Here is a 15,111-nt window from a genome sequence, read left to right on the forward strand (position 1 = left end):
TAGGAAGGGTCCTTTTTCTCCAAAACTGCAACCACATTTTCCTGTTGACTTCTATTTGACTCGCGGCTGTGTTTCCACTCTGCACACAGCCTTTGTGGGGTTCCTGGGTACTTATCTTGGGTTGTTCCTTGTGTCCCCAGCTCCTCTGAGTCTCCTGGTCCAAGTCCCAACTTCGTTCGCAATTCGCATTCCACTTTTTTAGTATATGGTTTGGTCTCCCCCGGAGACCACTCTATTTTGTGCAACTTACCTTATTTGCAATTGAAGTATTTTTGTGTATTTAGTGTTTATATCTCCAGTTAGGAGATATACCAATGTGTTAGTTAGTGTTGGGTAATAAATAGACATATTTAATGTTTAACCTAAACTACGTGATTAGACTTGGTAAAACAAGCTGCTTAACACTTCTTCTCGACTAAGCCTGATGGCTGCTGTCCACAGCTACCCCTTAGAGAGCTTTCTTTGATTATCAAAGACCACTAAAATCACAATAAGGGTTGCCTGGATTAGTGCAAGGTGCTTCACTTAAATAAGCCAGCCTCCTACAATGTACAATAAGTGTACCTGGGCATCCGTGTTAATAGGATCTACAATAAGTGAAACTTGGCATCAAACCCCATACAGATAGGCTGCACAATAAAGGGATCCTCGCATCTAACACTGTGCAGGATGTACGATAAGTATACCCTGGCTTTGAACACCATGCAGATAGCATGTACGATAAATGAGCTGTGGCACATAACACAGTACATGTTGGATGTATGATAAGTCAACCCTGGCATCTAACTCCGTACAGATAGGATATACAATAAGTGAAATCATGGCATCTAACACTATGCAGATAGAATGGATGATAAGTGAGCCCTGCCATCCAACACTGTGAGGATAGGATGTACAATAAGTGACAGGGGCATTTACCACAATGCATATAGGATGTATGATGAGTGAACTGTTGGAGCTAACACTGTGCAGACAGGATGTATGATCAGTGGCATGTAACACAATGCATATAGGATGTATGATAAGTGAACTTACAGAATCTGCCCTGTTGGTAGTGGTGGAGGATCTAAGACAATCATTAGACCAGGGAAAATCAGCCACTTTGCTCCTACTGAAGTAGAGCGCTGTTTTTAGGTCTCGCGACCTATCAATGCGCGCAAGCGCATTGAGCGGAGCTAGAATTCAAGTGCTCGAAATCCTCATCAAACCAAGGGCTTCTTGCGCTGCGGTTTTCATTAAGTTCACGTGAAACAAGCAGGCGCATCAGCCTCCCTCCCTCCTAATTGCATTTTTTTTAACGGCCGCACAGCACATCAAAGGGCTTCGCCCAGCGTGCGCTCTGCGGCTTCTCGGCTTCTCCTCCCTTAATTATTTATGGCTGGCCGGCCGGCCGTACTTTCAGTTTCCCGGCCGCTCCTCTTCGCAGCACATCAAAGGGCTTAGCCCAGCGTGCGCTCTGCGGCTTCTCCTCCCCGACTCTTCCAGCGGGACATTTTATTAAACACCGAAAGGCAATCTTGTCATTTCACCGACGTACATTGGCCGCTAATCTTCTCTGCTGTCACTCCTGATCGCTTTCACAAGTTTGCTTTTTTTACTCTTACCTTTCACTGCCTCACTAACCTCACCACTTCCTGTCTTCGCCCTACTCTGTTTTCACAGTCAAACTTCTCTCCCCCACTCCCCTCCCCGCCCACGTCTGGCCTTTAGCATCTATTCTCTTTACACCCACTGTGTTCACTTTCTGACTGCTCTCGTCTTCTCCGGCTTGTTTAGATTAGACTCACTAATTATTAACTTGTGTTTTAAAGTTGACCTCATAATCGAAACTGTACGCCAGAGTCTATACATATAGAAACCGACATCTTGTATTCCATAATCATGCAATTTTATCATTTTATTAGACGGAAAAGGGAGCTTTGAAGCCAGGAAAGCTTCGGTAGAGGGCCAGTGGCCCCCAGCTGCGTTTGGGCTGAATCACGGGGTGCCTTTCATTGCACGCTTTGAACATCACTACATTTGTGAAGATAGCAACTTCAGAAACATTTCATTTATAAGTATAGTGGTTATGATTCCTCCTATGAAACCGTGAGGCCGGAGTTGTAATACCATGAGCAATATGTGTGATCTTAACCAGAACTCAATTCCTTGTTCCTTCTTTATTTCGCAAAACCCAACTCACTTAGAAATTGGCATATAAATGAGACGTACAGAGCGTATTTCAGAACAAAAAGCATAAAAGCAACTTAACCTTCCCTGAACTAAATAGTTATGGTCACCTTCCTTTTCACATTTTCGTTACTTGCAAGAGGTCAACGTTTATATATAAGGTTCGAAATTTAATACACTGCTTTGCAGTTTCTAGTAATGCATATCTTTAAGTCACGAGAAACAAGAACCAACGGAATAAGGAGTTGACCAAGATCACACACAACTTATCTTCCGCGAGAGCTGGGCTGAGTGTACAAGTCATGCTAGTTCTTGATTGGTTTTGCCGTGCTTTGGCCGAAAAATCAACACGTGCCGTGTACATATTTTATATTTAGCCAACATGCCATGTGAGCTTGAGGTTATTTAAAAAAGAAACGTCATTTCTGCCACTGCAGTGTAACATCCATAATACAATATTACAGACTTAAGCACGAAGTCTTAAAATGGCTTTCGATTTTTTAAGCACTGCACATCAGTAAATCATATTTTAACTTCACGTATAAACTATCCATCATGCAAAAACACCGACAAAAATATGTGTTAATGCCCGGCGCAGTGAATCTACACTTCCCCGTGGCGCAAAACGCGTCTGTGCAGTATTCCTTTCCCCTGTGGATGGGCGCTGCTAAACCAGCTTCACTAGGATGGCATAGCAGCGTGCGGGCCCTTTACCTCAGCACAATCTCACTTACATGTATTCTGTCTTCTGCCAATTTTAAGATGAACTCGTTTTATCACGGAGATGTGAAGGTTATGGATTTTAAAAAAAAGCACTGGCGTTGCCACTAGGTCTCGCAGTAGGAAAGTTGGAGCTATTACAATTGCAAATAACAATGCCTTTTTTTTTTTGTTTTCATTTTAAAAACATAAAGGGCTTTGTCATTTACAAAACCAATAGCTCCAACTTTCCTACTGCGAGACCTATTGGCAACGCCAGTGCTTGTTTATACAGTAGACTATACTATATATATATATATATATATATATATATATATATAGTAGAGTATACTACGTAGAAGGCTCTCAGACGTTGGGATACAGGGCATGGCGCTTAAATGGATGTCATCGTTCTTGAATGATAGAACATTTCAAGTACAGGAGAACACCACTTACTACAAAACCACGTCTCTGAGGTGTGGCGTCCTACAGGGCTCATCATTGAGCCTAACGCTTTTTTAATGTCTACATTGAGCCACTTGCTAAGATCATTCTGGAATTTGATATATCCATGACTTCTTATGCCGACCATACGCAGTTGGTTATCTCCTTGGACCCAAAAAATAGCAGGGACGGTGAGAGATTATCCTCCTGCTTGATAAGAGTCAAAGAGTGGATGACAAGTTGTCTACAGTTAAATGGGGACAAAACTGAGTTACTACTTCTCGGAAATAAAGCAATACCCAGGCTTATTTTAGACTGGCCTGCCTGTCTAGGCAACCCACCCACCCCCACAGAAATAATAATAAATCTAGGATTCTGTTTAGAAACGGATCTCTCCATGCTGACACACTCAAAGAGGGTCCGAAGCCTTTGGAAAATTCTAGATATAATTCCCATACAGCTCAGAAAGACACTGATCCATTCTCTGGTTACCTCGCGGTTATATTATGGAAATTTACTATTCTTGGGCGCACCTAAATGTGTTCCCCATAGATTGCAGGTGGCTCGGAATGCAGCCGCAAGGCTGCTGTGCAACGTTCCTGCGCGAGAGTCAGTAAAAAAGCACTTACGTGGACTCCATTGGCTACCGGTAGAAGCCAAAATAAAATTTAAAGTACTGGTCATCACCCACAGAGCCCACCATAATAGAGGTCCCAAACAAATCGAGAGGCTAGTATCTCCCTACATCCCAAATAGGCGGCTACAATCTAACATGGAGGAACATCTAAAATAAACAAAGGCTATGAGGGAGAGATTGGGAGGAAGATCTTTCTCCTACCTAGCTCCCAAACTCTGGAACACCTGCTGTTGGAATACAGATTCATAGACAAAGAATTACAGTTATCCAGTATTATGGGTGTCTTTCATAGATTCACATGCCTGAATCATTCCCCGTCGTCGGAATGGGAGTCCCCGGTACATAAATAAAGAAATGTCCTATAGACATATAGAGAAATAGGCCTATAGGCCTCACATTAGTAACATATCTGCGTCCTTTTGTAAAAAGGACCAAACTCTAGAAAAGAGCCAATCAGCTGTCACCTCCCTCTAGAACTCTCCTGGAAGGAGCCTCAGTCACTCCGATTTTCAACCGCACGTTGTGCTAAGGGAGTCTCCTCTGGGCTCTGCTTAGGTTTGTTTCTCTCAACTGGTTTTCCAGTGTTTTTTGGATAATTTCTCTTCAGAGTCTACTTGATTATGGCTGACACACCAAAGAATGGTCTTTTTAGATCCTGTAGTTCTTGTGGAAAGAAAAGGCTGCATATTGATGACCAGCATAAGAACTGCCTGTATTGCCTGTACCCTGACCATTCGGCTAAGGACTGCAAGGTATCTTGTACCTTTTCTACAAAAACCCTCAAGGACCGTGCAGGACGCCTCTTAATTTGCCTCCAGAGGCTTAAAGACAGGGACCACCTTGATTCCTCTGAAGAGAGTGAGAGATCTTCAGTCTCTTCAAAATTATCTCTGAAGAGACCAAGGGTGGCTTCCCCTAGCCCTACGGCTCATCCTCAAAAGAAGACATCAAAAAAGTCTTCAGAGGTTCTGACTAAAACTGCTTCTGTGAAGGAAGATCACATCATTCCTTCTCCCGCATCTCCAGTACCCCACATGCCCCCCCCCCCGGATTCACCACCAGGCGACATTGGAGGGTTCCATAATGTGGTAGAGAGGGCTGCTCAACGTTTTAAGATCGCAATGGTCTCTCAGGAACAAGACTGCTTCTTTTATGACTTCAAGGAACCTCTCAAAAAAGCGGTTAGGTCAATACCTATGATCGATTATCTATGAACCCAGGGGGTTAAAATCATGCAAAATCCTGCTTCCGTAGCTCCAGTGATTCCTCGACTGGATAAGAAGTATAGAGCGCCGGATACTGCTCCGGCCTGCTTGATGGGGCACCCCAAGCCGGACTCAGTGGTGACGCAGGCGGCCCAGAAAAAACCCAGAAATTCTTAGGCCCCATTATCGGCACCTCCGGATAAGGAGGGAAGAAGATTGGATAACATTGGGAAAAGGTTTTCCTCAATGTCTGCAATGACAGTGAAGGCAGCAAATGCCTTAGCGCTCTTAGGACGTTATAATTGGCAACTATGGGCAGATATAGGCCCATATCTGTCAGAGTTGCCAGATTCCACCAAGGAGGAGGTGAAAAGATTTTGCAAGAGGGTGAAACATCGGCATCAGAGATAATAGACTGTGCGATGGACATCGCTACAACAGGGTTCCGCCAGTTGGCTGGAGCGGCAGTCTTGAGACGCCAGGGATGGCTGAAAGCAACTTCGTTCTGCCCTGAGGTGAAAACGAAGATTTTTGGACATGCTACTATTCGGCTCCAAAATTGATGAGGCACTTCAAAATATTAAAAAGTGACACAGACACAGCGAGAGCTTTGGGCACTCTCCAGTACAAAAACCAGTCCTTTCATGGAAATCGAGGAAGAGGTCAGTCCTCCTATAGAGGAAATTTCCAATATAGGTCTTCATATTCGTCAGGCCTGAGCCGACCCCAATTTCAACAACGCCAGCAGCAGAATCAGCAATCCTTGTATAACAAGTCGTCCTTTCGGGGTAGAGGACTACGGAAAAACAACGGGTGTAGACAATGACATGTTTATTCAGCCAGTCCAAACTTCATTTCACTCATAAAAAATTGGAGGAAAGATTTCCTCCTTCTTACAAAATTGGAAAAAGATTACTATGGACCGTTGGGTTATTCAATTAGTGCAATTCGGCCATTCAATGGAATTCATGCAAATCCCTTCCCAAACCCCTCCCCGTCCTATGCATCACAAAAATCTACGGCTGCTTCTGCGGGAAATCTCTATTATGCTGCAGAAAGGAGCAATAGAGAAGGTAACCCCATCTCAAAGGGGAAAGGGATTTTATTCTTGTTTCTTTTTGATCCAGAAAAAAGGAAAAAGTGGAGACCGATCTTGGACCTCAGGGCCCTCAACAAATTCCTGAAGAAGCAGTCGTTTCGCATGGTGACGATTCAGGAGGTACTTCAGCTACTGGAAGAGGAAGAATATATGGCGTCCCTAGACCTTCAGGATGCTTACTTCCATATCCCGATTCACAAGAATCACAAAACAATTTTAAGATTTGCAGTAGCAGGCAGGCACTTTCAATTTCCTGTCCTGCCCTTCGGGCCCAAGTCTGCACCTCGCATTTTCACGAAATGTCTTTCTCCAGTGGCAGCATACCTTAGGCAGCGCCATCACCAAGTCTTTCCGTATCTGGACGACTGGCTGATCAAGGCTCCATCCTTGGAAGACGCATCCAGGTCTTCTGACGCCTGTTTAAGGCTTTTCGATTGCTTGGGTCTCACGCTCAATCAAAAAAAATCAGTCCTGCAACTTTCTCAATGCATCAATTTCCTGGGTACAACCCTGGACACACATTTGCAGAAAGCTTTCCCATCCCAAGAGAGGAAGAACAAGCTTATGGCACTGGCTGTTCTAGTGGCATCAAAGAAGACATTGTCGGTTCGCCTTTCATGTCTCTGCTAGGGATGATGTCATTGTGTATCCTCCTGATTCCACACTGTCGACTACGGATGCGACCTCTGCAGGAGGCACTTTCAAAACAGTGGGTCCAATGCACAGGGTCATTCGACGAACTTATAAAAGTGACTCCTCAGATAGTCAAAGCCCTGCAATGGTGGATGTCATCTCGAAACCTATCTCAAGGCTTGACATTCCTACTTCCTACTTCCAGCTGCCCCTCATATTATCACAACTGATGCCTCCTTGGAAGGTTGGGGATCTTTTCTGCAAGAGCTGTGAATAAGCGGGAAGTGGTCTGCCACGGATAGAGGACTTCATATCAATCTTCTCGAGCTGCGGACAGTTTTCCTGGCCCTTCAGGCTTTTCTCCCAAGAATCATAAATTCCCTTGTGCTCGTCCGGACTGACAACACCACGACAATGCACTACCTCAACAAACAGGGAGGGACGCGCTCACTAACACTCTCTCGAAAGTCGCATAGAATTTGGAGATGGCTAATCTCAAACAGAATATCTCTTCAGGCAGAGTATGTCCCAGGCATGGACAATGTACTCGCCAACTCATTGAGCAGACAAACGACAACATCTCACGAGTGGGAACTGGATCATGAAATCCTCAATCAGATCTTCTCGCGATGGGGCACTCCACAGATCGACCTAATTGCCACAAAGACCAACGCAAAATGCCCACTCTTCGCAAGTTGGCATCCCCAGTCAGGGTCTCTAGGGAATGCATCTTCGATCGCATGGTGCAACGTCTTTGCGCATGCCTTTCCGCCATTCCCGATGCTTCCCAGAGTCCTCAGAAAACTGAAGACGGAGCCTTGTACTCTCATTTTAATAGCCCCAACTAGGCCACAACAACATTGGTTCACGGAGCTTCACCGCCTATCTCTAGAGCCACCGATCCACCTGAGACAGTGTCCATCCCTGCTCACGATGAACAACAAACAAGTACAACATCCGAATCTGGCATCTCTCAGGTTAGCCGCCTGGCTCCTGAGTTCAGAGAGCTTAGGAATTTGAACATTCCACCTGACTGTAGAGCCATCCTAGCTCGAGCACAAGCGGAAAGCACCAATAAAACATACACTCTGAAATGGAAGAGGTTTTGCGTCTGGTGTAAGAATCATGGAATACATCCTTTCTTTTCATCTCCGGAGCAAGTTTTACCTTACCTCCTCCACTTGGCAAAGTCAGGCCTTGCACACTCCTCCATCAGAGTCTACTTGGCTGCAATATCCCGTTACAAAAGATCTTCAACGGGTCCTTCTCTCTGGTCTCACAGACTGGTCAAACAATTTTTAAAAGGATTGTACAGGACTTTCCCTCTGGTGAAAATGTTGCCCCCTACCTGACACCTTAACACAGTCCTTAATCAGCTCATGAAACATCCCTTTGAGCCAGTACACAGGGCTGACCTCAAATATCTATCTTGGAAGACAGCTCTCCTACTTGCGCTCACATCCGCGATTTAGGATCCTTTCCTGCAATTTAAACAAGACAGAGTGATTTTGCAAACAAATCCGAAGTTTATTCCCGAAAGTCCCATCGGATTTCCATCTCAATGAGCTGGTGCTTTTGCGCTCTTTCTTTCCAAATCCAAGTACTTCAGCAGAAAGATCATTGCATTCATTGGATCTCAAGAGATGTTTGAAATTCTATATCAACAAGACAAAAACTTTCAGAAAGTCAAATCAGCTATTTGTAGCTTACAGCACGCCCAGGAAAGGTCTTCCGCTCTCTAAACAGAGCATTTCCCGCTGGATTTCAGCAGCTATATCCTTCTGTCATGATCAAGCAGGACATCCACTGCACTCAAAAGTGCGAGCTCATTCTACAAGAGCGATGTCCACATCTATGGCACTGTTTGCAGGTGTGCCTGCCATTGACATTTGCAGGGCGGCAACATGGAAGTCGCTGTATACCTTCACTAGGCATTACTGCCTGGACACGGAACTTATGAAGGATGCTGCGGTGGGACAAGCAGTGCTTCTGCATCTATTTCGCTAGAGGTGAGCCTTCTTTCATCCCTCCATCCTTTTCATGTATGCACATTTCTCTCTTATGTATTTGATGGTATTTATCGTTTGCAACTGTATACCCTTGCTAGTCTCTTGATATGTTATTATCTAATGACTTGCAGTTACTGTAACATACGAAATGTGCTTTATGCATTGCTAGCTACTCTGATTCAGGCATGTGAATCTATGAAAGACACCCATAATACTGGGTGAGAAATGCGTTACTTACCTGTAACTGCAGTTATCCAGTATTGGTGTGTTTCATAGATTCACATGCAACCCTCCCACCTCCCCTGGAAGGACTCACCTACTTCTCTCAGTGATACGCCTTCTTAGCTTTGAGCGTACGAAAATCTGAGGGACTGAGGCTCCTTCCAGGAGGGTTCTAGAGGGAGGTGACAGCTGATTGGCTCTTTTCTAAAGTTTGGTCCTTTTTACAAAACGACGCAGATATGTTACTAATGTGAGGCCTATAGGCCTATTTCTCTATATGTCTATAGGACATTACTTTATATATGTACCGGGGACTCCCATTCCAACGACGGGGAATGGTTCAGGCATGTGAATCTATGAAAGACACCAATGCAGGATAACTACAGTTACAGATAAGTAATGCATTTCTTCTGCAAAGAGATCAAGACCTGGCTGTTCATGCAATATCTCTAAGACATGGTTAGCCCCTATTCAGTATCTAACCACTTAGCGGTGGGAAGCCTTAGGGCAGCCACGTTGCTTGTAAATCCCTAATAATAATAATAATAACTGTGACAGCTAATGCATATAGGATGTGTGATAAGTGAACTGTGGCATCTAATACCGTGCAGATAGGATGTATGATCAATGGCATGTAACACAGAGCATATAGGATGTATGATAAGTGAACTGTGGCATCTAATACCGTGCAGATAGAATGTATAATCAGGGGCATGTAACTCAATGCATATAGAATGTATGATAAGTGAACTGTGGCATCTAATACCGTGCAGATAGAATGTATAATCAGGGGCATGTAACACAATGCATATAGGATGTATGATAAGTGAACTGTGGCATCTAATACCGTGCAGATAGGATGTATGATCAGTGGCATGTAACACAGCGCATATAGGATGTATGATAAGTGAACTGTGGCATCTAATACCGTGCAGATAGAATGTATAATCAGGGGCATGTAACACAATGCATATAGAATGTATGATAAGTGAACTGTGGCATCTAATACCGTGCAGATAGAATGTATAATCAGGGGCATGTAACACAATGCATATAGGATGTATGATAAGTGAACTGTGGCATCCAACGCCGTGCAGATAGGATGCACAATAAGTGAACCATAGCAACCAACACAGTACAGATCCCATGTATGGTAAGTGAACCCTGCCATCTAAACCCATGCATACAGGATGTATGATAAGTGAACAGTGGAATGTAACACAATGCATATAGCATGTTTGATGAGCAGACACTGGCATTTTAACACCGTGCAGATGGGAAGTGAACCCTGGGATCTAACACCATGTGGATCGGATGTACGATAAGGGAATCCTGACATCTAACACTGTACAGATAGGAAGTAGGATAAGTGAACACTAGTGTGTAACAAAATGCAGGTAGTCTGTACTGTATTGTCATATATTGGAGCATGAATGGGTTGCTCATTTTGCAAAAATATTTAACCCAGAAATGCCTGATAAAAATCAAAGACTCCCAGCTGAGCCGCCACTGCAGTTATGGGTTAAATGCATTTATCATATTATTTGCAGTAGAACCGCTCAAATGGATCACAAACTATTTTTTTAAGTGCCAGTATTCTATACAGTACAGAACATACGCAATATCTGGGATATTTGGAGAAATTAAATAATTTTTCTTGTTAGCACCTGCTTCAAGGAGGCATTATATTTTGATGCAAAGCCTGGTCTAGCTATCTTAGTAGACTGGGCTTGGTGTCAAACACTATGTATGTTGCTTGCATGAATCCCTATAAGTTGCACCCTAGTAATGCCCTCTTGACACAAAGCAGCCAAAACGCTATTTGCAGTGAGAAAGTACACCTTTCCAGCGCAATCTACTTTTTTTGCTGGAAAGTAAATACCCTTGCAAGAGTCTGTGCCGCTTTGCTTGATTTTGCCCCAGCACAAACCCTTACTAAATATGGCGCCCAGAGAGAAGTGCTGCTTGTACCATGGCATGGTGCTGGGTGAGCCCGTGCTCAAAGGCAAGCGTTACTTTAACATAATGTTGTAGAATAGGGTTACTGCTAGTTCAGATGCACTGCCTGCTCACAACTGGATCTCACTGCCTGCTGACTACCATGGACTCAGCATGACTGTTCCCATTGTGAAAGGGTGATGTTACGACAGTGAAGTCTTGTTGGCCTCACATTTGTCTTGTCTGTTACAGGGTCTGGGAAAGTTCAGTCTGCATCCTGTCGAGGTGGACACAGTGGGCCTGTCTCTTCGGTTGGAGCCAGGTGATGACTGAGGTGATTCTGAACCACAAAGCTTGGAGAAAACAGAAAGCGAACACTCCATGAGTGAGTAGAGTGTCGGACATCTATGCAGCAGACATCAAGATGGAAACCAGAACCACCTCCAAGACACCTACAAAGTTAACTCTTCTTTACACTTTGAGGAAACAAAACTCCCTGCTGAAAGCAGAGTTGGTGATTGTTGTCTAGGGATGAGGGCTAAGCTTGGCAGTGTTAGCATTAGGTAATGACTCAGGTGCATTCTGGGACAGGAGCTTTGATTTTCTTCACCAAAGGAGAAGGACTGACTGTTCTCTGTGGACACTGGAGAATGCAGATGACTTTGTCAAATTGGGGGAAGCATTAAGGACGCTTAGAGCTTAGTTAAGGAAAATCTAATGAAGCATTTATTTTTCAATTGCCCATTTGGTAAAATAAATCTATATCTCAACGAAAGATCCAGATGTGCATTTACTGTGTAACCCAGCTGTGTGCGCTTTCTGAATAATGCGCAATATCAGTAGGAGAGGACTGCAGCTGAAACGGTCTTCCATCCAGCACAGGGGATTCCCATGATATCTCCATAGTCCCAAATAACTAATTCCAAAAGTTAGGTCACTTTTATCGAAATAGTCCTTAGATGGGTTTTGTTCATTAACAGGAATCGAAAACGTTGCACTTTCCTTAGGGAATAGACCGTAGGAAAGTCAATACGTATAAAGGCTTCTGTGTTTTGCCATTGTACTGAGTTTTAAGGCCTAAATGAAAAGTTATATAAACATTAGAGCTTAGCTTATCAATTCCATTACTTTTATGACTTTCGACTGATTGGCTTTTTCCACAGAAATGATGTAGTTCAGAGTACTACTTTTAATAATGGTATGCCTGGTCAGTAATACAAATGAAATCCTTCTGTGGTCATGCCTATAAGTTACTTATATAGTTGCTCTAATTGTATTTGTATGGCTAGAACTGGTGAATACTATTTCTATAGCTTTTACTCCATTTCCAGAGTTGTTTAATGTACGTATCCAGTGTTCTTGATCTGATAGAGAAATCAGATCAAGCATCAGGCTGGATCCGGGAACTTTTGATTGAGCAATACCCTTGCGCACCGGTAAGTGGCGTCGGTCAGCTCTGCATGACAGCGTCATCCACGCCGAAAGTGACTTCACCTACATAGGCGCCACCATGGCGTGCTGACGTCAGTTCTTTTCTTTCAGCGCCAGCTAGCACAGATCCCTGAAGCGAGCTACCCTCTGTCACTTTTTGACAAGCTTTTTTTAAAACATTTTGTAGATTTTTGGTGTGTAGGTTTTCCTTTGATGTAAAAGAAGACATCTGGATTCAAACCATGCGGCACCTGCCACTGCACCATGTCAGTGACCGATCCACACTTAATTTGCCCCTGGTGCCTGGTGCACGACCAAGACTCGACATCGTGCTCCGACTACCTGGACACTGCTCCGAAGGCTTTGAGGAAGCGGTCCCTAAAGCTGCTTGCGGCCTGGCATTCGACGCCACATCGCTCTCCCCAGAGGTCTCGTTCCCTGACTCTGTCAAGAGGAAGGTCTTGGCGCCGCTTCGGGAGTCCTAAGTCCTCGTCACCCCCGCTAAAAGTCGTCAAGTCAATCAGGTAAGAGACATAAGAAACACAAGAAGTCAAAGTATGCTTCTTCTTCTCTCTGTCCATCGGCTGACGTGACGGAAGAACATCAACGCTCTAGGCGTCATTCTGCGGAACCTGCAACTGGGTCGGCTTTGCGCTTCCCTGCATTTCTAGGAGCCGGAGCGATCCCCACCTAGCTTAAAGATTTCAGTGACATCATGTGCCTTATCGGGCCCCGGAGGCTCATGTAGGGCTCCATCGGGCTCAGGGAATCGGCCCCAACAACCCCCAATGGATCCGGTGGCAGATCCGGACCAGTGCTAGTCATAACCCTGTGACCTTCCCCAGCGTAGGCCACTGCGCCGAGACTACCAACACCACTAGTGCCCCTCGGGCGGCGCTAGTCCCATCCTTATCCCCGAAGAACCTGAGCCGGAACTCGGCTCCTTTTAACACAGATTCTAGTGCTGACTGCACCCTGGGGTCCTAGGTCGGTTCATCAGCAATATTTTGAGGGGTTATGAATGGAGGAGGATTGGGAGGGGTTGCTGGACCCTTTACAAGACCAACTTGAGCACGAAATGGACTGGTATGAGGAACTGGGTGAGGCAAGTGGATTGGTTACCTCCACGGATTCTGGCTTGCTTTCTCCCCTACCATGGATACAGAAGAGGGAGCTTCATATGCTATGGTGGTGAGAAGGACAGCCGAGGTCCTGGACCTTCAGCTCCCTTCGGTGGACATCAAGACGAACAGCCGGGTGTCTTCTCCTTGGAACCCTTTCTGCCTTTCAATGAGGTATTAACTGATGTCCTTCTGGGCACCTGGTCCAAACCCAGCACTCCTGTGAATAGGATCATCGCCTGCTGCCATCGCCTGCACCGGGTCGACCCGAAATTTCTCACCAATCACCCTACCACTGAGAGCTTGGTGGTCCAACCTTCTACCTCACAAGGCGTGTTCCCTTCTGCACCTCCGGACTTGGAATCGAAGAGGTTGGATAGTTGGGGCAAGAAGATTTTTTCTTCCACCAGCCTTCCATTGCGGTTCGTGAACACTGCATACCTATTGGGCCATTATGCCCACTCTTTGTGGGAAACGGTTGTGCAGGTGCTTCCACATGTTTCGGAGGTGAACTTGCTTTTTCTCTCCCAAGTGGTATCGGATGGGTGAGATGTAGGCTTTTTCTCCATTCGTTGTGGGCTTGACAACGTTGCCTTGCTAGGCAAAAGGGATATAATAGTTGTTTTTAAAAGTGAAATAAGTAGTGTCTTACAAACAATGTTTAAGCTTCTGCTTTTTTCAGATCAAAAGTGGTTACATAATTATTTTTTAGGTGTGAAGTGCATAGCACTTGCACCATTCATGACAAACATTGTATTCTATTCTCACTTTGCAGGGATTTGGGGCAGCCTCCATTGACTTCTTTTGCTCTGGAACATAGTCATTGGCTTGACAAACTATCAATTCCAACTTGATCAGCCACATGATCACAATTTTTCAATTGGTTATTTGGTTGTGTCACTCTGCCTCACCCAAATGCATGAGGGACTATTTTTTTCTGCAACAATTCTTTATTGGCATATCAACAGTAGTGCATTGCCAAGTGCTCATCATAAAGGACACTGGACAGAAAATCAGTAAACCAACAAACAACAAAAGAAGAAAGGAAAAACAACAAATAAGAAAAACAAACAAAGTGGACATTGAATAGCGGTATAAAACACAGCATCACACACTCAATTCAGAGTCCCAATCAACAACAGGAATATACTATGCCAGAATGGGGCATGCGGACTGAGTAGGAACCGCTTGGGGCTGTCACTCATTGTGAGGGATAGTATGTGGGAGGTACGTGAATCAGGGTATGTGTATCTGATGGACATCTAGCCACAGACTCCTTATTCTAGAAATCGGCCCTGGTGCCAGACTGGATCCGTAATATAAATATATTTTTTTACAGCAGTAAATCTGCGCACCGGTAGAGGGTGTCGACGACTCCGTAGCAACGTCATCCTCTGAATGCGACGGCGACGGAGGCCATATAAGCCCTCCCCTCACGCACTGATGTCAGTTTCTTCTTTTCCGGGCTTATAATGCGGATCTGAACAGAGGTTCCTCGGGCCAA

At 44.7% G+C, this 15,111-nt stretch overlaps 1 protein-coding gene across 1 annotated transcript in view; it reads left to right on the plus strand.

Moving 5' to 3' along the window:
- Positions 1-11,830, plus strand: part of FCSK (fucose kinase) — a 1,017,185-nt gene extending 1,005,355 nt beyond the window's left edge. The window contains exon 24 of the mRNA XM_086945277.1: positions 11,308-11,830. Within this exon, the coding sequence (XP_086801403.1) occupies positions 11,308-11,388 (81 nt within the window). The 3' untranslated portion in view covers positions 11,389-11,830. The remainder of the gene's footprint in view (positions 1-11,307) is intronic.
- Positions 11,831-15,111: the final 3,281 nt, after the last annotated feature.

The sequence above is a fragment of the Lissotriton vulgaris genome, chromosome 12, assembly GCF_964263255.1.
Source record: "Lissotriton vulgaris chromosome 12, aLisVul1.2, whole genome shotgun sequence".
Classification (NCBI taxonomy): Eukaryota; Metazoa; Chordata; class Amphibia; order Caudata; family Salamandridae; genus Lissotriton; species Lissotriton vulgaris.